Source organism: Azolla caroliniana, unplaced genomic scaffold (genome assembly GCF_043228905.1).
Source record: "Azolla caroliniana isolate FFs.n. ecotype wild unplaced genomic scaffold, voAzoCaro1.0.p SCAF_18, whole genome shotgun sequence".
Classification (NCBI taxonomy): domain Eukaryota; kingdom Viridiplantae; phylum Streptophyta; class Polypodiopsida; order Salviniales; family Salviniaceae; genus Azolla; species Azolla caroliniana.
Genome location: NW_028230453.1, coordinates 3,217,504 through 3,242,892, shown reverse-complemented (window position 1 = coordinate 3,242,892; position 25,389 = coordinate 3,217,504). Strand labels below are relative to the sequence as shown.

At 42.7% G+C, this 25,389-nt stretch overlaps 1 protein-coding gene across 1 annotated transcript; it reads left to right on the top strand.

The window, feature by feature from the left end:
- Positions 1-6,867: 6,867 nt before the first annotated feature.
- On the top strand, positions 6,868-8,797 carry LOC147852098 (uncharacterized). The gene is made up of 3 exons (XM_087334415.1): positions 6,868-7,603; positions 7,809-7,882; positions 8,162-8,797. The coding sequence occupies exons 1-3, from the start codon at positions 6,868-6,870 to the stop codon at positions 8,723-8,725; spliced, it is 1,374 nt and encodes a 457-aa protein (XP_087190541.1). The 3' UTR covers positions 8,726-8,797.
- The last annotated feature ends 16,592 nt before the right edge of the window (positions 8,798-25,389 follow it).

Below are 25,389 nucleotides of genomic sequence, written 5' to 3'. Positions count from 1 at the left end.
TTTACATTAGTCCTTTCATCTTTTTCCTCCCCTCTTTTATAGATGCCCTGATGTATTTGAGGGTACAAGACATGCATAAAATGCATGTTTGCCATTTGGCGCTCATGTATTACATGTGGTGCATGATAACCACGTCACTCATTTAAGGTCTCTTGTATGAGAATTTACATGTAAAACTATAATGGCAAATATATTATTTCATGAAAATGTCTTGGCTTCGTGATAAGCCTATAGACTCTCAACTTGGAGGTGCAAGGTTCAAATCCACACTTGCACTTGTGTGTATATATATATATATATATGTGTAGCAAAACAGTGCTCGGCCACAACCGAGGAACAGGATCGATTCACAGAAAACGGGAAATACAACAATGCACGAAAAAACAATAGAGAGAAGGGCACACTGGATGTTTTACGTGGAAAACCCTAAATGGGAAAAACCACGGGAGTGCAAGACTCCAACTATCACTATACGCGGGAATGTACAATGGCGAGCTGCAAGGCGACGACCTTGAGCTCGCTGTCCTCGCCGCAGGCGGCGGTATTACACAGAGGCGTCGACCTCTTCCTTCCTCCTTCTCTCTCACTCTCTCTCGGTTGCTCTCACTTCGCTCCCTCTTAGTGGAAAACAGAAAAATGGGCAACAACATAAACTGTTTGCCCTAAGTCATATTTATACACATATGACTTTCGGGCTATTTACAAATATAGCCTCAAGGGCTCTTGGCAAACATATTCACAAATATGTCCCCGCATCCGGATCTCCCTCCGGGTACATTCGTCATCCGGCTCCGTAACCGGGGTCTTCAGCATCCGGCTCCGTAGCCGGGGTATTCATCATCCGGCTCCGTAGCCGGGGTCTTCATCATCCGGCACCGTAGCCAGGGTCTTCGTCATCCGGCTCCGTAGCCGGGGTATTCATCATCCGGCTCCGTAGCCGGGGTCTTCATCATCCGGCTCCGTAGCCAGGGTCTTCGTCATCCGGCTCCGTAACCGCAACCGGGCTTGCCGTCATTCATCTCCGGACATCCCATCCGGAGGGACCGAAATCCCAACAAACTCCCCCTTCACTTCGGCATGGGATGTCTCTCCAATCCGATCCTCTTCCGGCATGCTTCCAGCTTGTCGGGTGTGAGCACTTTGGTCAGCATATCTGAGCCGTTCTCGTCCGTGTGGATCTTCGTCAGCACGAACTCCTGGTCTTCTATCCTTTCCCGGATCCAGTGATATCTTCGCTGGATGTGCTTCGTCCGGGAGTGATAGGCCGCGTTCTTCGCAAGGTGGATGGCACTCTGACTGTCGCAGTAGAGTCGGTACTCCTCCTGCCGGATACCGAGCTCTCTGATGAAGTCCTTCATCCATATCATTTCCTTGCCGGCTTCAACAGCCGCCATGTACTCCGCCTCCGTGGTTGACAACGCAACCGTCTTCTGCAGCCTCGACTGCCACGAAACAGCTCCCCTTGCATACGTCATCACATACCCTGATGTGGACCGGCTGGTATCTACATCAGCCGACATATCCGAATCGGTAAAGCCGTCGAGTTCGGGCTTACGGGAGCCGAATCGGAGGCACACGTTTGCCGTGCCCTTCAGGTATCGGAGTATCCACTTGACCGCGTTCCAGTGCTCCTTGCCGGGATTGCTCATGTACCGGCTCACCACTCCGACTGCGTATCCTATGTCCGGTCTTGTACACACCATTGCGTACATCAAGCTTCCGATGGCAGAGGCATATGGTACTTTCATCATGTCCTCTTTCTCAGCCTTTGTCTTGGGGCTTTGCTTGCTGGACAACTTGCAGTTTGCTGGGAGAGTTGATCTGACCGGTCTTGCTTCCGACATGTTGAACCGGTGAAGCACCTTTGTTACGTACTTCTCCTGTGACAGCCACAACTGCTTCTTCTTCCGGTCTCGGATGATGTGCATCCCTAGTATTTGCCTCGCCGGACCCAGGTCCTTCATTGAGAAGGTTCGGTGAAGTGCTTTCTTCAGCATCCGTATCTTGCCCTGGTCCCGTCCGACGATCAACATGTCGTCCACGTACAGGAGGAGTATTAGAGAGTCTCCTCCTTCGAACTTCTTCACAAACACGCAGTGATCGGACTGCGTTTTGTGGTACCCTTCGTCGGTCATGAAGGAGTCGAACTTCCGGTACCATTGCCGGGGAGCCTGCTTCAGTCCGTAAAGACTCTTCTTCAACCGGCATACCAGGTGCTCCTTCCCTTTCTTCTCGAATCCTTCCGGTTGCTGCATGTAGATCTCTTCTTCGAGGTCACCGTGAAGGAATGCCGTCTTCACGTCCATCTGTTCTACCTCGAGGTCCATGCTTGCCGCTATGCTCAGCACCGTCCGAATGGAGGTCATCTTCACTACCGGGGCAAATATCTCGTCGAAATCGACGCCCTTCTTTTGCTGGAACCCCTTCACCACGATCCTGGCTTTGTATCTCGGGGGGTTTCCGGCATCTCCCGGTTTCAGCTTGAACACCCACTTGTTTCGTAGTGCCCGCTTTCCTTTTGGCAACTCCACAAGTTCATATGTGTGGTTCTCATGCAGGGAATCCATCTCGTCCTGCATGGCACTCAACCACCTGCGGCTCTGGGTGTCATGCTTTGCTTCTTCAAAGCTCTCCGGCTCCCCCTCGTCGGTTAGCAGCACGTGCTCTGGTTCCGGAAATCTCCGGGGGGCCCTTCTCTCTCTTAGAGGATATCTCCGTTCCGGAGCTTCGGTAACCGGCTGCTCCGTTTCCTCTTCATCCGAATCCATTTCGGGATCGGGGCCGGTTCCGGTATCAGTTTCATCTTCCTCGGCCGGTTCTGTTTCTTCACCGTCTTCGGCCGGATCCTCGAGTGCTAACCGGTCCCTTGCCGGTCGGGACTGCTCCTCGTAGAGTTTATCCTCACCGGTCGACTTGGAGCTCTTCATCTTCTTCTCCGACTCCCAGTCGGCGAGTGTCTTGTCCTCCATGAAGATGATATCTCGACTCCTGAATATCTTCTTGTCGACCGGGTCCCATACTCGGTAGCCGAACTCGTCGTCGCCGTAACCGAGGAATATGCATGGCCGGGTCTTTGGATCTAACTTTCCTCTCCGGTCCTTTGCCACATGCACGTATGCGAGACACCCGAACACCTTCAGATGCCGGTAGGACACTTCCTTACCGGTCCACACTTTCTGCGGCGTGTCTCCGTCCAAAGGTACTGAGGGTGATCTATTTATCACATACGTCGCCGTCGACATTGCCTCAGCCCAAAATCCCTTGGGTAATTTCGCATGCGCCAGCATACTCCGGACCCTCTCCATTATGGTCCGGTTCATCCTCTCGGCCAGCCCGTTCAGTTCCGGCGTCTTCGGCATAGTAAACTCGAGCCGGATTCCCTTCGAGCGACAGTACTCCTGGAACTGCCCCCGGTATTCCCCTCCGTTATCCGCTCGTATCGCTTTCAGCTTCTTGCCGGATTCCCTTTCCACTCTCGCGTGGAGTTCTTTGAAGACGGACAATACTTGGTCCTTTGTCTTCAACGGTGCCGTCCACAACTTCCGGCTATGGTCATCTATGAATGTTACGAAGTATTGGGCTCCGCCATGTGACTTCGTTTCTACCTGACACACATCAGTGTGCACCAACTCCAATGGTACACTACGTCTCGTCGGTGGCCTTGAGTGGAAGGAGGTCCGGTTTTGCTTACCGGCCAGGCAGTCGGTGCACTTCTCCAGGTGCACATGCTTCACCGGAATAAGGTTGTCTTCTGCAAGCCTCTTCATCCCCTTCTCACTCATGTGGCACAGTCTCTTGTGCCACAGCTCACCGGCAGTGTCGGCTGCCACGTTCAGCTCCTCCGGACATAGCCGGGAATTCATCAGGTACAGAGTGTTGACCTTCCGGGCCCGAGCCACTATCAGGCTCCCCTTGCTGAACTTCATGACACCGTTCCGGATGCTACCCGTGTAGCCTTCATCGTCTAGCCTCCCGGCCGAGATCAGGTTCAATCGGACCTCCGGAACGTGTCGAACATCCTTCAGCAGCATCTTGCATCCGGTTGATGTCATCAGCCACACGTCTCCTATGCCGGCAATCCGGCATGTACCTTCATTTCCCATCCGGACACAGCCGTGCTCACCAGCTGTGTAGGATGAGAAGTATTTCTTCTCCGGGGTCAGGTGGAACGACGCTCCGGAATCGACCACCCAGGTCATCTCTTCACCGGCAAGGTTCAGCTCCCTTTCTTCGGTAATGAGCATTATCTCTTCTTCACTTGCCGCGAGTGCCGTCGTTCCTTTCCGATCCTGCCCTCGCCGATCCGGACCTCTCCGGTCCGTGGCTCCTCGGTATGCGCCGTTTCGCTCCGGTGACATCTTCGAATCGGTGTCGCCGGCTCCGTTGTCTTTTCGGTAATGCCGACAATTCTTCCGGAAGTGCCCCGGCTTCCCACAGTGGAAGCATGTGGGTCTTCCTCTTGACTGCGACCGGGTACCCGACTTCTCCCGTCTTTGCGGACTCCGGTTCCATTGTCTTCCCCGTTCCGATTCGGTAAGCAGCGCCTTCGAGTCGGAGACCGGTTCTTTATCTCTCCGACGCGCTTCTTCGTTCAAAATACTTGTCTTTACCGTTTGTAGGGACAAGTTATCTTCGGCGCAGGAGGTGCTGAGAGTCACCACCAAGTTCTCCCAGCTGTCCGGCAATGTACACATCAGGATGATGGCTTGCATTGCATCCTCCAACGGGAACTTGATCGCCGCAAGCTGGTTCACGAATCCCATGAACGTGCTTACGTGTTCCACCATACTCTCGCCGTCCCGGTACTTGAGGTTCACTATCTTTCTCATCAGGGAGGTCCGGTTCAACGCATTCTTCCTCTCGTAGAGGCCCGACAGCTTCCTCCACATCTCATATGCGTTGGTGTCGTTCGCCACGTGTTGTAGAACGCTCACGTCGACGTATTGCCGAATGTTTGCAACGGCTTTCCGGTTCAGAAGCCTCCACTCCGTCTCAAGTACCCCCTTGGGTATTTCCGACCTGTCGATCGGTTCATACAGGTCCCGAACAATGAGCAGATCCTCCATCTTTATCTTCCAGTCGGCGTAGTTCTGCGCATTCAGCACCATCATCCCCGGCTGCCCGCTGCTGCCGCCTTCCATTTTCTGTGTTACCGTCGCTCTGATACCAATTTGTAGCAAAACAGTGCTCGGCCACAACCGAGGAACAGGATCGATTCACAGAAAACGGGAAATACAACAATGCACGAAAAAACAATAGAGAGAAGGGCACACTGGATGTTTTACGTGGAAAACCCTAAATGGGAAAAACCACGGGAGTGCAAGACTCCAACTATCACTATACGCGGGAATGTACAATGGCGAGCTGCAAGGCGACGACCTTGAGCTCGCTGTCCTCGCCGCAGGCGGCGGTATTACACAGAGGCGTCGACCTCTTCCTTCTTCTCTCTCACTCTCTCTCGGCTGCTCTCACTTCGCTCCCTCTTAGTGGAAAACAGAAAAATGGGCAACAACATAAACTGTTTGCCCTAAGTCATATTTATACACATATGACTTTCGGGCTATTTACAAATATAGCCTCAAGGGCTCTTGGCAAACATATTCACAAATATGTCCCCGCATCCAGATCTCCCTCCGGGTACATTCGTCATCCGGCTCCGTAACCGGGGTCTTCAGCATCCGGCTCCGTAGCCGGGGTCTTCATCATCCGGCACCGTAGCCAGGGTCTTCGTCATCCGGCTCCGTAGCCGGGGTATTCGTCATCCGGCTCCGTAGCCGCTCCGGGTACATTCGTCATCCGGCTCCGTAACCGGGGTCTTCAGCATCCGGCTCCGTAGCCGGGGTCTTCATCATCCGGCACCGTAGCCAGGGTCTTCGTCATCCGGCTCCGTAGCCGGGGTATTCGTCATCCGGCTCCGTAGCCGTCATTCATCTCCGGACATCCCATCCGGAGGGACCGAAATCCCAACAATATGTATATATATTATATATTTATATATCTATTTGGTCGTCGGATGCCGCCGATTCGCCGGCTCCGCCACCAATTGACGCCTCCATCGCCGGATCCACCACCGATCGGCCGATTCCGGTTTGCTTTCCAGTCGGTTCCGGTTTGCTTTCCGGCCGATTCCAGTTTGCTTACCGACCAGTTCCAGTTTGTTTTCCGGTCGGTTCCGATTTGCTTACCGGCCGGTTCTGGATTGCTTACCGACCGGTCTCGGTTTTCTTTCCAGCCGGTTCCGGTTCCGGTTTGCTTACCAACCGGTTCCGAATTGATTTCCAGCTGATTCCAGTTCCATTTTATTGCTAGTCGGTTTTTGGAAATTTGGCCACATTCATCAATCTAGACAAAGTGGCCAAAGTGCTCTTAGCACAAATGAAAAATAAGGGATCTCAATGTTCTTATATAGCTAGGGCCTTAACTTTCCTATCTATATGGGATATTTCACAGTTCTATTTTTCTTTTCTTTTTTCCACACATAAGTTGACACTTAGATGTCCATTTCTTATGTAGTAAAGTGCATCTGAAAGCTCTTCAAGACCTCCATCCTTTTATAGTTTTATGTGATTTTCACACCATTGCCGAAAATCTTCACGACAACGCACAAAAATTACAATAAATAGATTTTGATATTTACGTTTTACATTAATTTAGGAACTAATGGGTAGACAAAAAGGTCTGGAGTGGGAACATGTTCTAATTCATGTAAAGAATGCAAAAGGAACACATTTGATGAAATGTAAATATAGTAATCATGTCTTTGTTGGTGGCCCTCATTGAATTAGGGCCCATATATTGGGAATAAGAGGACAAGGTGTAGAAAAATGCACAAAAGCAAGTGATATTGTGAGTCAATTAAAAAATGCAATGGTTCATGGAAATGATCACTTGAATTCGGATGTACAAACAGATGCAAATAGTAATACTATTGTTAATGCTAATGCAGATGTGTCTACATATGCCTCTATTTCTAGTTCCATTTCAATGAATAAATTTGCTACTAAAAAGCAAAAAATAGAGACGAGTGGTTCATTCCTAATGTCTTTTGAATTGGCTTTGAGGAAACAAGCAGAAGAGGCTATTGCAAGATTTTTCTATGCTGAAGATATTGCACATCGGAAAGTGGAAAGCTCATTTTTCCATGATATGCTTATGGCTATTTCAAAAGTGGGTCCTTCGTTTAAAGCACCTTCTGCTTATCAATTGCGTAAGAAATATCTTAATGGAGAAGTTGTAAATGTTGAGCATGATCTTATATTGTTGAAAGAGAGTTGGAAGACATATGGATGCACTATTGTTAGTGATGGTTGGTCAAACACTAGAAATAGACCAGTTATTAATGTTTTAGCTTCTTCACTACATGGCACAATGTTTTGGAAATCAATAGATACAAGTGGCCATGTCAAGACAGGTGAATACATATTTAAAATTTTGAAGGATGTTATTCTTGAAGTTGGACCATCAAATGTAATTCAAGTTTGTATGGATAATGTTGCAAATTGTGTGGTTGCGGGACATATGATAGAAAAGGAGTGGCCATCTATAATTTACACTAGATGCACTTGCCATTGTGTTGATTTGTTGTTGGAGGATATTGCCAAATGTGCTTGAATTGATGCCATTTTGCGATCAACTATGAAGATTAGTGTTTTCATAACTAGAAAACAATATGCTTTGGCCATGTTTCACAAGTTTTGTGGAAAAGACTTGCTTAAACCTTCTACAACTAGGTTTTCTTACAGTTTTATTGTGTTATCGAATTTGTTGGATGATAAAGTATATGCTGGTTTGAGAAGAATGGTGGTTAGTGAACAATGGTGCAAAAACAAAGAAAGCAGAAGAGATGGTTTCAATTGTATTGGATGCTAACTTTTGGGCAGATGTAAAGATGATTGTGATGTAACTTTCAATTTTAAAGCTTCTTCGTTTGATTGATAGGGAAGGTGCTACAATGGGATTGATTTATCAATTTAAACAACAAATGTTGATGGAGATAAACAATATGACAGATATTGATCCTATGAAGCTTGATGAAATAAAAGAGTGTTGCATACATAGACTAACAATGTTGGAATCGCCATTGCATGCAACAAGATATGTCTTGCATCCATTATGGACAACAAATGATCAAGAAATAGATCATGATTTACAAATGGGCTAGATGAAAACAGTCATGCTTTATGCTAGTGGTAATATAGTTTTACAAAATGCTTTGTTAGATGAGTTTTATGCATATAGAAAACAAGCATCAGATTTGTTTCAAGTTCCATTTGCAAAGGATGTTAATAGATTAAGCACACCAATCAAATGGTGGGAAACTTTTGGAGCAAGCACTCCCAATTTGAAGAAACTTGCAATTAGAGTGTTATCTCAAGGTACAAGTGCATCGTCTTGTGAAAGGAATTGGAGTACATTTTCATTAATACATACTAAAAGGAGAAATAGATTGAGTTCAAATCATGTGCAAAAATTGGTATTTTTGCACACAAATCTTCGTATTCTTAAGAAGATTAAAGAAAGAGGTTTCAATCCTATTGAGGTTACTATTGACATGATTGAGAAAGAAAATGATGAAGAACGATTGTTGGTGTTGCAAAGTGAACAAGAAGCGCAAGAAGTTGATGAAAATGAGAGCCTCACCAATGTGATGGCTTATCTTGATGATAATGCACAAGATGAGGATGATGATTTTGAAGATGATGATATCACCTTGAATGAAGATTAGGAATGCTCATTTTGATGTAACACCTCATTGAGATTTTTTTTGAAGACTAAGCATTTTGGATAGTTGTTATTAGAATTTACGAAAAAAACATATTGTTATTAAGGTAATGTGTTTTTTTTTTGTAATTTTTAAATTTTTTTTTACCATTAAAAAATATTTACCCTATAGTAAATCATTTATCCAAAAGTATGGTATTTATCATTCTTCAAGGGTGTTTATCATTCTCGAATGATTGAATCATTCTCGAACATGAATGCACGAATGGTACGTATGGTTCATCCTATGGTTGACAATGCAACCGTCTTCTACAGCCTCGACTGCCAGGAAACAGCTCCCCCTGCATAGGTCATGACATATCTGGATGTAGACCGGTTGGTATCTGCATCACTCGACATATCCGAATCTGTGAATCCCTCAAGTTGGGGATTACTGGAACCGAACCGGAGACACATACTCGTAGTGCCTTTCAAAAACCGGAGTATCCACTTGACCGCGTTCCAATGCTCTTTGTCGGGATTGCTCACGAACCGGCTCACCACTCCGACTGCATATCCGATATCCGGCCGGGTACATACCATCGCATACATCAAGCTCCCGATGGCAGATGCATATGGTATCTTCATCATAGCCGTCTTCTCCGCCTTTGTCCTCGGGCTTTGTTTTCCAGATAGCTTGCAGTTTGTCGGAAGTGTCGATCCGACCGGTTTCGCCTCCGACATGTTGAACCGTTGAAGCACCTTTGTCACATACTTCTCCTGTGACAACCACAACAACTTCTTCGACCGGTCCCGGATGATGTGCATTCCCAATATCTGTCTTGCCGGACCCAAGTCTTTCATTGAGAAGGTCCGGTTCAGAGCCTTCTTCAGCATCCAGATCTTGCCTTGGTTTCATTTGACGATCAACATATCATCCACATATAGGAGGAGTATCAAGAAATCTTCTCCGTCGAATTTCTTCACAAACACACAATGATCGGCCTGCGTCTTGTGGTACCCTTGGTCGGTCATGAAGGAGTCGAACTTCCAGTACCATTGCCGAGGGACTTGCTTCAGTCCATATAGGCTCGCTCTTCTTCAGCTGGCACACCAGGTGCTCCTTCCCATTCCTCTCAAATCCTTCCGGTTGATGCATGTAGATCTCTTCTTCGAGGTCTTCGTGTAGGAATGTCGTCTTGACGTCCGGTTTCTCTACCTCGAGGTCCATGCTTGCTGCTATGCCCAATACTGTCCGAATGGATGTCATCTTTACTACTGGAGCAAAGATCTCATCAAAGTCCACTCCTTTCTTCTGTTGGAAGCCCTTCACCACGATTTGGGCCTTATACCTTGGTGGATTTCCGGCGTCTCCCGATTTCAGCTTGTACACCCACTTGTTCCGAAGTGCCCTCTTTCCTTTCGGCAACTCCACCAATTCGTATGTGTGGTTCTCATGCATGGAATCCATCTCATCCTACATGGCACTCAACCACTTGCGGTTGTGGGTGTCTCCCCTTGCTTCTTCAAAACTTTCTGGCTCCCCCTCGTCGGTTAGCAGCACATGTTCTACATCCGGAAATCTCCGGGGGGCTCTTCTCTCTTGGAGAGGATATCTCCGTCCTTGGTTTCTGATTGTCGGTTCCTCCGCCCGTTCTGAATCCGAATCTGATTCGGGATTTTGTCCGATTTCGGTGTCTTCTTCTTCTTCTTCTTCTTCCGTCGGTTCGGTTTCTTGTTCGAATCCGGCCGGTTCGTCGAGTGTCATCCGGTTACCGGCTAACATCCAGCTTTCAACCAGGTAGGTGCTTGGGTCCTCAGGCCGGTTTTCATTGGATGATCCAGAGTTGGTCATCTTCTTCTCCGACTCCTAGTCGGCAATGGTCCTGTCTTCCATGAAGACTATGTCCCAACTCCGGAACACCTTCTTGTCGACCAGATCCCACACCCGGTAACCAAACTCATCGTCGTCGTATCCAAGGAATATGCATGGTCGGGACTTCGGATCCAACTTTTCTCTCTTGTCCTTCGCCACATGCATGTATGTGAGACACCCGAACACCTTCAGATGCCAGTAAGATACATCTTTGCCGGTCCATACCTTCAGATGCCAGTAAGATACACCTTCAGCTGAGTCTCCTCCCAAGGGTACTGAGGGTGATCTGATTATCACGTAGGTCACTGTCGTTAGCGCCTCAACCCAAAATGTCTTGGGTAACTTGCATGTGCAAGCATGCCCCGGACTCTCTCCATTATGGTCCGGTTCATCCTTTCGGCCAACCCATTTAGTTCCGGCGTCTTCGGCACAGTGAATTCAAGCCGGATTCCCTTCGGCCGGCAGTACTCCTCGAACTGCCCCCGGTATTCTCCTCCGTTGTCTAGGGTTTAGGGTTTAGGGTCGAACGTTCCTTTCCGATCCGTGCCTCTCCGGTCCGAACTCTTCTTTGAATCAATGATGCCGGTTTCGTTCTCTTTCCAGAAGTGCCGACAATTCTTCTAGAAGTGTCCCGACTTCCCACAATAGAAGCACGTGGGCCTCCCCCTTGACTTCGACCTCGTTCCTGACTTGTCCCGGTTTCGGGGACTCCGATACCAGCCTCTTCCCCAGTTGTGGTCATCTTCTGTGACCAAGGCCTTTGAATCGGTTCCGGACTCCTGGTCCTTCCGGCGAGCTTCTCCATCTAGCAAGCTTGATTTTACCCTTGCTAGGGACAACTGTTTTCCTTCCGGCCCGGCATTGCCCAACGTGACAACTAACGTCTCCCAGCTATCCGGGAGGGAACCGAGCAGGAGCAATGTGAGTACTTCATCGGCGAGAGGTACTTCCAACGAGGTTGCTTGATGTATCAGCCCCTGGAAGGCATTCATGTGCTCCGCCATACTGGAGTCATCCTGGTACCAGAGCCTCACTAGCTTCCAGAATACCGAAACCCAATTAGTAGCATTCTTGTTCTTGAACATGATGCCAATCTTCTCCCAGAGTTCATGAGCCTTACTTTCCTCATTGAAGTTGTCGTAAAGGCTAATGTCTATGAGGCACCAAATGTATGCCATCGTCTTCATGTGCATCACCTCCCACACTGTGGCGTCGATCTTATCCGGTCTCTTGTCCCCGAATTGAACCGGCAACCAAATATCTTCAACTTCCACACTGAGTAGTTGGAGCCGGTGAACTTGAACATGCCACCGAACGATTCTTCCATTTTTTGTGTTGTTCGCTCTGATACCAGTTTGTTGAGTAAAACGCGGAATATTGCTCAGCCACAACCTAGTCTTGAACACTTCTATGAGAATGGAGAACACAGAAATGGGAACTAAAGAGTGAACACAAGATGTTTACGTGGAAAACCCTAAATGGGAAAAACCACGGGAGCCCACAGACTCCGAACTATCACTATGAAGAGAAGGGGTACAATTAGAGACTCATAGGCAACGACCTCGAGCTCGGTTTTTTCGCCAGGTGGCGGTTACAATAGAGTATCGCTCTGTATTTCTCTCCCTCTCTCTTTGTCGCGCTCTCTATACAACAGTTACAACAACAATAACAACACACACTTTTAAAGTGATTGCCCTAAGTCATATTTATACTTATATGAACTTAGGGCTATTCACAAATATAGCCTCAATAGGCTTACTCAAAACATATTTACATATATGTCTTCTCTTTTGGTTCTCACCAGCTCTCTTCCAGTTCTCACCGAGTCTCCTTTGGTTTCCAGATCTCTTCCGGTTCTCACCGGGTCCTGTTTATTCATCACCGGATCCCATCCGGAGAGACTGATTTCCCAACAAAACCAAGACATCAGAAGGACAAATGTTCTTCTCAAATTCGGATGGTGGATGAGGACAAGGTCGAGTTGGTAGAAGAGGTCGATTCGACCCATCACACGAAGGGAATTCAAACCTTCAACAACAAGACGGAATCCATCGAGGAACCTTCAGAAGAAGGGGGAGCTTCCATGCCGAACAAGGCCGGCAAACATGTCCCATTGCTTGCAACTATTGCGGCAAAATCGGCCACCATGAAGAGGAGTGTTGGAAAAAGAGAAGCGAGTCAGCTTTGACAAGCCGACAACTCACAAATTATGCCACCAAATCTGAATATGACGACTATGGTGGACTCTTCGTAATGAGACATAGAGCGAACTCTATGTCGGTCTCCGACTCCACAAGCACCTCCAACTTGGAAGATGTGTGGTTCGTCGACTCCGGTGCGTCACATCATATGACATCACACCAAGAGAGGTTTCATAACTTACGAACGCCGGATTGACCCGGTTTCATAGAGACAGGAGACGACACCACACATCCCATTCGGCACATCGGCAATGTCCCATTCAGGAAAGAAAGCGATCAAACCTGCATCAAGAATGACTTGCATGTGCCCACAATAACGAAGAATTTGGTCTCGGTTGGCCAAATCGTGGAGCAAGGCATGCAAGTTCGTTTCAACAACGAAGGATGCTTCATTGAGAAAGATAGCCGACTCATAGCCAAGGGATGAAGAGACGGTCGCATGTTTATCCTCGATTCGAATGAGGTGAAATCAGCCATGTATGTCAAAGGTCTCAAAAACAAGACGAGCATCGAGTTGCGGCACAAGAGAATCGGCCACATCAACCTCCAATGACTCCGAGCTATGCAAACAAAGGGAGTCGTCATCGGATTTCTGACATTCGAGTCGACCGAGTATGTGAAGCATGTCAACTCGGCAAACAACATCGACTCCCATTCCCGAAGGAGAGCTCCGCAAGCAAAGGCCTCCTCGACGTCATACATTCGAATGTATGGGGATCGGCTCAAACGCCGACGATCGGCAGATGCCGATACTACGTAACCTTCATTGACGACTCCTCCCACTACATGTGGATCTTTCTGATGAAGAAGAAGAGTGAAGTGCTCTCCCACTTCCAAACCTCAAGGGCCAAGTGGAGAAAGAAACCAGTCGGCACATTCGATGCGTACGATCGGATGGAGGAAAGGAGTACTTCTCCGATGGATTCACCTCCTACCTCCAAAGTGAAGGCATTCAGAGAGAATTCTTGTGCCGACACACACCCCAACAAAATGGAGTCGCCTAGTTAAATAAGAGCATTGTGTTCAAAGTGAAGGCATTCAGAGAGAATTCTCAAGGTGTTCGGAAGCATTGCGAATGTACGCATCCTGAACGAACAACGACAGAAGCTTGAATAGTCAAGTGAAGTCGGAGGAATGTATCCTCATAGGATACTCGTCCAAGGAGAAGGCATACAAGTGTTATAACCCTTCGACCCTAATGGTTTGGGTGAGTCGAGACGTAGTCTTCGACGAATCCACATTTTGGTATAAGCCCGATTCGGCTCCACCCGACACGGCCGAGGAAGAGTTGAATGTCAACTCGGAGGATGATATTCGGCCAAGCCCTTCACCGAAGGATCGTCCAAGCTCTACTGAGCTAAGTGGACCACACGAGCCTTCAAGACTTCCAAGCACGTCGCGGCCAAGTCCAACTTGGACAAAGGTAAAGGCAAGATGCCCAAATACGAAGTCGATCACCCCGACGACAGTGATTCGGATGTGTAAGCTCCCTCACTAGACAGTGAGTTTGGTGTACCCATCATGCGGACACCTGGAGTAAAGAAGGTGCTCCCATCGGTGAACGAAAAACTTTGAAGTTCTTCTAGAGAGAAGAATCTCGTCACTCGGCTCGGCTACAACGATTACATGGCCCATCATTATGCCTTCGTGATGAAGGTAGCGGTCGAACAAGTGCTCGAGAGGTCTATAGAAGTGGCTCGTGACCCATGATGGGTGAAATCAGTCGACCCAAGCCTCCACCACAGGCTTGAGGGGGAGGAACCGAAACTACCACAAGAATACCGACACCGAAAGCCGCACAGAAGCCGACATCGAAAGCTAGACAACACCGAAAGCAAAACTAGATGTTAGACACCTCACACTTGAGCTTGAGGGGGTGTGTTGAGAAAGAAAGAAAGATGTATTAACGTCTTCTAAGGCCAAATTTGGCCCATGAGACAATTGGTTTACAACAATAGAGTATTTATCCAGTCAACCATGTAACTTCGTAGTTACCTAGATAGAATCTAGTTAGAAGTGTTGACAATCATTATAACACCTTAAATAGGACCTTGTACTTAAGTGGGATATTCTAGATCCTTCGTGACTCCCAAGTACATCTAATATAGGACTTGCACCTTTGTACCTATATTCTCCTCACCATGTGCACCCTTGCACATGAGATCTATATATACCTCATTGTAGGTATGTTTGTATTTTTGATGATGCTAATTTAATATAGAGTTAATCATCCCCCATCTTGTGTTGTTCATAAGTGTAATTTAATATAGAGTTAATAAGGACCGCACATGGTCGCTCACACCTGTTGGTGTTCGTGTCTCCAGGTGAGGACCGCACATGGTCGCTCACGCCCGTTGGTGTTCGTGTCTCCGGGTGAGGACCGCACATGGTCACTCATGCCCGTTGGTGTTCATGTCTCTGGTGAGGACCATACATGGTCGCTCAAGGCGGTTGGCACTTCAATTCCCGATGAGGACTACACATGATCGCTCACATTCACTCGTGTTGCATTCTCTGGTGAAAATTGCACATGGTCAGCTACCCTTCAACTTAATCCGGTTTTCTCTTTCAGCTCACCCCTACACCACGCTTCCGAAAAGGCGGCCGTAAAGGGGAGGATAATGTCACACTTCTCAACCTACTCCGGTTTTCACTTTCAGCTCATCGCTACACCACACTTCCGAAAAGGCGGTCGTAAAGGGGAGGATAATGTCATGGACATGACAATAGTCATGTCAAGATTGGAACTCGTCACCTCTTGTATATAGTCAAGTGTTATGTTCTAACAAACACATCCAAATACATGGTCATGTTATGTATATCTTAGTATATTATTAGTAGATTATCTATTTCAAGTTCTAGGAGTTTTTAGAAAGTTCTAGAACTAGAAGGTGCTACACTATTCTCCCAAATATTCTAATGTATGTACTTCAACTCGTAGTATAAATACTTGTAGCCTCCTTAGTTCCTTTCAAGGGATTCAACACCAATCATTGACACATCAATCTAGTATTCTTGTTCAATTCCATCTTGTCTCATTCTTTATCTTTGTCTTCATGCTCTAATGTCATTCCTAGCTTCTTAAGTTCCTTGTAGCCTTGTCATCCATGCTTCGTCTGAGTCCGCGTTTGGTGTCTGTGTCATCAGCCAAGATGCCAAATGGCCAATCTGAACCGACCAAGGCACCAACACACTAGTCAAATACTCCCGAGGAAGAAGTTGATCCGACACCAATGCAAGAAGATTGTTGTAGCAAATCCCCACCATGATATCCTTCTAACAGAGGTTCACAACATGCCAATCAGACACCAGTCGATCGAAGAATTTGAACCAATTAAATCCGAACTGTAGTGTCTTCAGTTTGTGGCAAGATCGGTTTTCAACTTTGGTCAGCCACCAAGCGAAAACTTTGAGTGCTTCGTCCTTGAACTTAATGGAATAAGCCCACATCTTGCGAGTACAATCATCCACGAATGTGATGAAGTACCATGCACCTCCTAGAGATCTTTCGAGCATCGGCTCGCAGATGTCGTTGTGGATCAACTCTAGTGGCTTTCGCACCATCTCAAAATGCATCGAGTGAGGACTTCTAGTTGATTTCCCGTGTCAGACTCAGCATGGTCGAGCTTTCAAGATGTAGCTGAATGCCAAAGGTCATTCAAGTCTGGCTTGTGACATGTGGCCAAGTCTTCTACGTTTAGTGATCCCTCCCGATTCGTCATTGTGAGTGCGTACATATTGTTGTACCTCACATCATGGCACGTGAAATGTGGCTCCCAAATCAAGCAACCATGTCTGTGCATCATGTGCACTATACAGTATTCTCCTAACCAAGATTCGACAACATTTATTTGGTTTTCGGTTGAGGGGTGATTTGTGTCAGAAGAGCCTTTATTCTGATCAAATTTTTGACCATTACCGTTCTTGTTGATCGACCAACAGTCGGCAACGGTGTGGCCGGACTTTTTGAAGTGTGAACACTAGGCATTCTGCATTCCACTCCATGACTTCGACCGTTGTCGATCTTTTATCCTCCTGAACCGGTTCTCTGAGCCATTCCCCTGGAGAAGTGAGCTTCAGTATTATCATTGATGGTGAGGCACATCGATTTCCTTCAAAGTTCTTCCAACAACACTACTCTGATCGCTTCGTCCAATGCTTGTTTAGAGGAGCTATTCATAATTTTCATGCAAAATACTTCCCAACTCGTGGGGAGGGTCGAGAGAATTGTTGGGGCTTTGATTTCTTTCTCAAAATTCAGGCCATGCGAGGAGAGTTCAATCAACACCGATTGAAGGTGTTGATATGGGAGATTTCCAGTTCGGTCTCTCTCATCTTTATATTGAACAATTACCAAATCAAGATGATTTTTGAGGAACTTGACTTTTTTTCATATATGGAGTGGAGCTTCTCCCATACGACTTACATAGTCATCTCCTTGGCCATACTAAAGTAGACATTTTCGGCCAAGTGCATCCAGATGACCGACCTTGCTATTTCATCAAGTGATCGCCATTCGTCTGTTGCCATCGGTGTTGGCTTATTGTTGTGCCGAATCACCTCTATTTTGCATCGAATGATCAACACGTCCTCATCATTTCTTTCCATAGTGCAGAATCTTTGCCGTCGAACTTCCTGATTTCACAACCGGTGCCGGATGTTGAAGCCATAGTTCTTGTGGAAGAATATATTTGGCGTGGTCGTTTCCTTTAGTTACTCTTCCTTCTTCTGGTAGCCCTCTTTCTTGCGTATTACCTTTTTGTGATTGAACAATCCACTATTCTTTCACTCTACTTGTTACATGCTTGCTCATTCCAACAACAAGATCCATACTTATATTCCGCATAAGTCGACCAACCACACATCAATTGACTCTATAGTAGATATTTTGCCTTCAACTGGTATCAAAGCTTGTTGCAGTTACACAGTTTAGAGCAAGAAGAAACTGTTTATTTCAAATCCTACTAAACTCCATTACAAGAGTCTATGTTCCTTTTTTATAGTTGGGATAACTAAGCCCTAACTCCAAGTGGAGTGTTCACACTAGGATACAATGGGTAGAGTGAGACTTTCAACCCAATAGAGATAAGGTCTAAGGAAATAAAGGAAGCATTAGTGAGGCCCAAGAAAGCAAGAGCTAGAAGCAAGGAATGGTTTGATAGGCAACATTAGCTTTGACTTAGAAAAGTTGAGGAAGGAGTTTGGGTGAAGGTCTATGAGAGTAGCCTTGACAACCAACACAACTCAATGAGGAAATTCACATTGTGAAATTTGGTCCATATGTGGTAATTCAAACATATGATAATATGTACAAGTTAGCTTAACTTGATGGGATAAGGTAGGAAGTTCCTATTCCCAAGAGAGAGTGAAAATTTTCAAAACATTATAGAAGATAGATCATGTATTGATCAATTCACTTAAGATAAACATAATGACAAAGAAGAAGAAGGAGAAGGAGAAGGAGAAGAAGAAGGTTCAAAAGATGAGACAAACCAAGGACCGAGTTTCTTTGTTGGTGCTTTTTTGGGGACATACCAAAAAATGTGATGGTTTGGTGGGGATGGATGTTGTGATATGGTGTTTCCGAAAAGAGAAAAATACGAAATATCAAAATAGATCAAGGTTGTGGTTGAAGACATGATTGGAAGCTTGTGCCCTCTCTGTTATCACCTTCATAACTAGCGTGCTTAAGAAATACCCAGAAACACTCCCAACTTGTTATGAACATATTCCTAAACTCTAAAATCATGATGAATATTAGAGCCCATGACCTCTTCAAAGAAGAGATATAACCTCAATCATTAGGATTGATTATCATATATAAAAATTGAAATCATTGAGGATCTATATCTATATCTATAAAAGCTAATGCATAATCACCAAGTGTCATGCCCAGTGGCATGCTTGCATTAATACAAAGTGACAATAATGCATGCTTGCGAGATGCCAAGCATGCACGTGTCCAAACCATGCTATATAAGCATGTGTTCGAGTATTGATTAACCATTCGAGCTCAATACCAATCTTCGGCATATTCTTGTAACCCTTGTTATTGTCAATGTCCTCTTATTTCTCTTTGTTTTCCTCCTCTCATTCTCATCTTCAACTTCAATCTTGTTCTTGGCTACAACCCACCAAAACACATATAATCTTTTTCCCACACTCAATTCAAAAGGTCATATTTGAACTATAAGAACGCAAATAGATCTCTATCTCTTAAAACCTTATAGGTTGTATCAATAATAAAAAAGTTACCACTCCCAAGCTTGTATCGGTCTTATTGTTGCTATCATTGACAAATATTATTAGATCATGCTATTCAAAATGTTAACATGCTACAATTTGTGCAAACTAACTTTGTCTATTGTCAAGACTCGAGCGTGTGACATTTTTATGTTTTTCCAAACTATGATCATAGATTGTGTATGTCATGGTATTATGATGATCCATTTAATTTTGAAGAGAATGCTCCCCCTACAAAGTTTTATTGAAAAAAAATGAGCTTGTCTTGGAAAATTAAAGGTATACCGCAACAACTATGGACATTTATCAAAAACCTAACCAAATTATGAGAATATTGGCCAATTACCATCCCTTTTCCATAAAGTTGAATAATATCGAACTATCTTATCCATGCAAATTTATTTCTTTTAATTAAGCCATTGTGAGAAGTACATATGTATTAATCGCCAATTTTGTGTTATGCTAATTTGGTACTAATTAACTTTGTGACAAAAAAGTGGCGATTTGGCATTTTCTCAAAATTTCTATGTTCTTTGTGCTAGATTTTTAACATATGTCATTTTTACTATGAAACATATTCATTCATTTGGATACTTTTACTCGAGTCAATATCTCGTTGCTTATTTGATGTTGTCAATTAAATGATTGCACCCATTGTTTGGTACTTCAAACCAGGGATGTTAATTTTATTTGAGTATTTCAATGTTTGTCATGACACTTATGGGCCGTGTTGTATTGATTGGAGTGAAGTGTACTTGAAGTCTATCGCATTTTATATGCGAAAAAGGATAAAGTAGTATATATTAGAGAACAAGTATCCAATTCCTCCTACTTCTCCCAAGGCATACTATGTCATTTTTAAGGTTACTAATATTTTCAATCTCTCTCTCTACACACATCCCTTGCTGATATCACTTTTCGTGCACTCAAGATCATTCTTGATTCATGTGATGCATTCGTTACATTACTTGCCCCACATTCCTTTCCATGTCATCATGCAAAAACCTAGCTTGCCTTTACTTTGAGATGTTTATCCAAAAATCGTAATCAAATCTAAATTCATGTAATTTCGCATTTAGATTTTAGGGAAATATTTGTAGAATTTTGCTTTGCTTGCCCAAATGACCTTGAGTTTCCAATCAACTTCTAAAATACCGAAAAGGTATGACTCGACGTAAAAGATGAATTGACTATAAAATTGCTCTTTTAAAGGATTGATCACGGGCATTTTACCATCTAAAGAAATTCTCAAGTCTTATTTGAAGTGTTTACCTATATTTGTAATGGCCATCTAATTAACTCAATCCTACCATAAGTGAATTAAGGGAAAAAGCTTCCCACATGCATCCCTTTTAGATCATTTGGAGATCAAGAATCTATACCAATATCAACGTATGTGATACTGGCTTTTAAGAGAGGATTCCCTCTTGGTGTAGAAGGATTTTGAGAGGTCATTGAATGCTTGAAAAAGCATCTCCAAAGAAACAAAATAGTTTGAATCATTACTAAGCATTCACGAGACAAGGTAAAGGAATTTAAAATCTTCTATTTTACCAAGAAAATTAACTACACCGCATAGTGCCATTGCACGTAGGTGCAATAGTGCATGTAATACTTCAAAACTTTGCATTTACACTCTCATGAAAAAAAAAGCAATGTATGGAAGTATTCTCGATGAAACATTTGCAGCAAAGAAAAGGTTTGTAATGATTTGGGACTAAAATTAGGCGAGACCTACAACATTATTCTATCCAATCACCATATTATGCCTTAAAGTAGCCACTTGGGGATTATTGGCTAACTAATCATAATTTTCTTACTCAAAATATAAATATCCTTTGGCATATCAAAGAATGTACTAAACATTCACACCGTGGAATCTCATCATTCAAAAGTACCTCTTGATTGAGATGGTATGAAACTAATCACCCAACAACAATTGATAACGTGGACATCAACAATAACATATATGTGCATGCACATACATAGAAACTTAATGGGCACGTGATGTTGAGGAAAATAAAGTTCTAAATAAATGAGCATGCATAAACTCACATCATGCACAAACACAATCATCATCCACATAAATATGCAATATGCATGGATGTTGAAATGTATACTTGAGATAAGCTAATGAAGTATCGCATTATATTACATGCGGAAAGCCTTAGGGTGAGTGAAAACCAACAATAAGTGGGTATGCATTAAGGACCTAAAATTTAAAAAACTCAAAGCAAAGTGCAAAACTACAACCAAAAGACCTTAGTTGTAAGAAATTATATAGTTGTAGAATTAGACTATTTATTCATGGATACTAGATAGGTTGACAACAAATGTAGCATGGTTTTGTAGGTAAGTCTACACGGTTTGTAGTTCAGTAATGAAACATTATGAGCTTGTAGCATTACTAACACACGTAATACACCAAGGAAATATCTCCATAAGAATCACTCATTGGGTGAGTCATACAAATAAGTGTGTTTAGGTTTGTAGTTGTGACCTCCATAAATTGTCAATGATGAAGAGTCATAATATTGACTCTATTATTCGTAGTTCCACTATATCAATATTATACCCGTAGCCGAATTTCCCTTATTTTTCACTTATTCCATGGTAAATGTATGGGATGAATCATTTTTAATTAATGGCCTTTAGTAAGTATTTTAAATGCTTACTTGATATGGATTTATGCTAATCAATTATCATCATTCCAATACACCCATTGATCTATTGTTCATGCATATATATGAATGATGATTGTTTCAAATTTGTTTTGTTGATGATCACATATGTAATTGATTCAAAGATGGTATTATAATTATTAGTAAAGTTAGACTCAATAAAGTTATTCATCTCATATAGCAAATTTGATTGACTAGATGTCGAGAAATTACATATAGAAAAGGCGAGAAGCTTGTCTAAAACAGAAACATTATTTGCAGAGGTTTGTGTGTAGTGTAGAAACACAGTTCGCCATGATGGACGAAAAGAAGAAGATATGGTGAGCCTAGAGGTGCATTGATGCAAGATACCCTCATATTTCGTTTTGCTTTTTCCATAGTAAAGAATCTTGAAGACAGAGAAGAAAAAGGAGACATTTACAAAGGAGTATTCTATGAGAAATCTTCGGCAATAAAGATATGTGATTCCATAATATTTGCAAAAAAGAAGGAAATTCCTGTCTATCACTAGTAGTGATTCACTACTACAAAAAAATAACCAAGCCCAAAACTTTACATGTTACCTATGTGACATAATTCCAGTTGTGTGAATTTTGTCCACAATTTTGCTTTAGTTTCTTATATGAAACAAACCTCAATCAGATGCATTTTCCAAGAATGCACATAGATGCAACTTTGAAGTCTCATAAATTTTTTATAAATCTAGGATGCAGAATTCCTAATGTACCTTTCAATGTAGTTGTTGTTCAGGAAACTTCAGTCAATAGATAATTTTATCTGAGATCAATATGTTGTATATCTCACTTTTTTCTAAATGCCCATAAAAAACTTTCCGTATTTTCTACATTTAGTATATGTACGTACCAAATAAAATAAAAGGAGTGAAATGGTTAATTCACTAAGGCTATAGTATGAGTGACTTTGAATGAAGAGATGTTTCGATAACATTCAACAAATCATAGAGGGGATGCACCCAAAAGTCTGGGTGAACTATATACACCAATACATAGCTAACTAATATTCAATTCCTTTAGTAGAGCATGAGTAGAATTTCTTTCTTATATTATTAGTCATTTTTTGATAGGATTAACCGACATAATTAGCAATTAAAAACTTACATAGGATTAAACAAGTACATTTCTTAACTAGAAAGAAAGAAAGAAAGTTATATTAACGTCTTTTAATAGGCCAAAATGGAGATAACATTTTAAAATGGTTTCTCGTCTTTGAGAACAACAAACCAAACTCGATATTAGAGTTCAATACATTATAATAATAATTGAATAAACATGAAGAACCACTTGACCTGATATTTTGTCAACACATGATGAAACTCTTCTACTTATAGACTTTGAAGCATATTACAAATCTCAATGATTTGCTGATTATTCATGTACAAGGAGTATTACAAATGACTAAACTTGGGATTTAGTTGATGGAATATAAAAGGAGGTCAATCAAGATGAAGTGGGTCCTTAGACTAAGCATATGGCAAGACTAGTAGCAAACGCAAATGTGCAAAAGGCGGGAGTGAAATTTGAAGAATCATTGGTCTTGAGCACAAGACCAAAAACTATTTGAACAATTCTATAAATATAAGTAACATGAAACTAATGACTATACTATATGGATGTGAATTGTACCTTTCCCAATGTATATTTGGGAGAGGAGATATTCATGGAGTGACCCGCTTGGTTTTGAGGTATTAGAGACGTAGATAAATGGATAAAGCTTTGTACAAGTTGAAAGGAGCACCATAGTCCTAGACATGTAAATAAATAGATTCTTGGTGGATATAGCCCTCTATTTTAAAAAGTAAAGTTGTTCATATATTAATCATTGAGATATATACCAATGCTTTGATTGTCACATGAAACAATTTCAATGGGAGAATTGGCAGAGAATTATGCAAATCTCTTTACAGAGTCCTTGGAAATTGAATGGACTAAGAAATTATTATCGAGCATCCAAGTTGTAGAATACTAACATGTGGAGAAAGATGAGTTGGATAATAGGGGAATTTAAAAAGCCAAATGATGTGGAATTAGCAAGTGAATGAAGTGGGAGTTTGTTTATAATGAAGCATCATCAAAAGAAATCAAGGTATGTTTGGCTCAAATAAAACACTTGAAACAAACACCAACCATCCTTTTCAATTGTGGTAATAGAAAGAACAACATTTAATGCAATATATGGATTTGTCTCAATGAGTAACAACTTATTACATTATAGGAACCTTTGTGTTCTAAGATTAGTTCCTATTTCAAGCTATTGAGTTTTATATGTATCTACTTGCTTAGGACATATAATGGAGCTCCAATTCTATGCCTTCCTCTTTGTAATTGTGCTTGAATGCTTCCCTTTGTTTTTTGAATTGATTTGATGTATGTGTGTTTTGTATTTTCCATGTAATGCCGAACAAGTATGAAGATGAATTCCCTAGTTTTGATTTAGTGCCCCCTAAAGTTGGTCTAGAAGAATATATGTTTTGGTAGTTGATGAACCTATGTTAGTAATTTAATCAAAATCATGGGAACATGAATGCATTGTAGCATAGCATACAATACCCATAGAATACATATGCTAAGTAGCAATGGGCCCGGTTTCGGCTCAAACCGAACCGAATCGAAAAACCGTGGCTTAACGGTTTATAGGTTCAAAGATAACTAAACAGTTTTGTTTGGTTTCAAAGATAACTAATCGGTTTCGGTTCGGTTCGGTTTTGAATTGACCGATTTAGCGGCTTAGCGGCTTATCGATTTCTGTTTATGTGGTTCGATTTAAAGGTTTATAGGTTAATAAATACTCATAAATATTTTCTATAAGCTATAACTTTCAACTTTTAATTTTAAACTCTTGTTTTAACTTATTAAATTTTATATGTATTATATGTAGAGTCTCTTTTTCATTTATAATGATCAATTATGATAAGTATGATGACAAAATTTATGATGAGTATGATGAATAAATTTATGATGATTTTCTCACACAAATTTATAATAAGTATAATGATTAATATCAATAAAAAATGGTTTGGTTTGGTTTGAAGGCCAAGAAACCGAACCGAACCGGGCCCATTGCTAATGCTAAGTATAGTACCTTTTTTTTCAACTTAGAATACATATCTTATATATAACATATGTTAAATATGTGTAGAACTCTTTAAATACATGTAGAATACTTTAAATACGTGTAAAATACATTAAATGTTGCTTAAATTTTAAAGTTTAAAAAAAAAAACTCTTCATGAAATGTTAAATACATAGAATACTTAAAATACATGAAATATTATAAAATGGCAATTCCAAAACATAGAATACTTCCGAGTATTATAAACATAGAATACATGTTTTTTTAACAAGTATGCAAGAATGTGAATTGCCATGACTATGTACCTCTTCCATGTAAGGTTTTCAAGGCAGAATTTTTGTATCCATTGATATGGAAGTGAACTATCCACATGTTGTGTTTACATCCTCAAGAGGTTAGAAAAATGACTTATGGGGCCTAAAAAATGTTTTATTAGTAAGTCTCCTTTGTTGGTGCAGATGATGTGATCAACCAAGCATATTCTTCAACAAAGAGCTCACTTACATACCTAATACGTAGAGGTTGGTGCATGTAGTAACATATGGTGAGAACCATTGTTCGATGGTTGTGAATGTGTCACATCCTTCATCATCTCTTG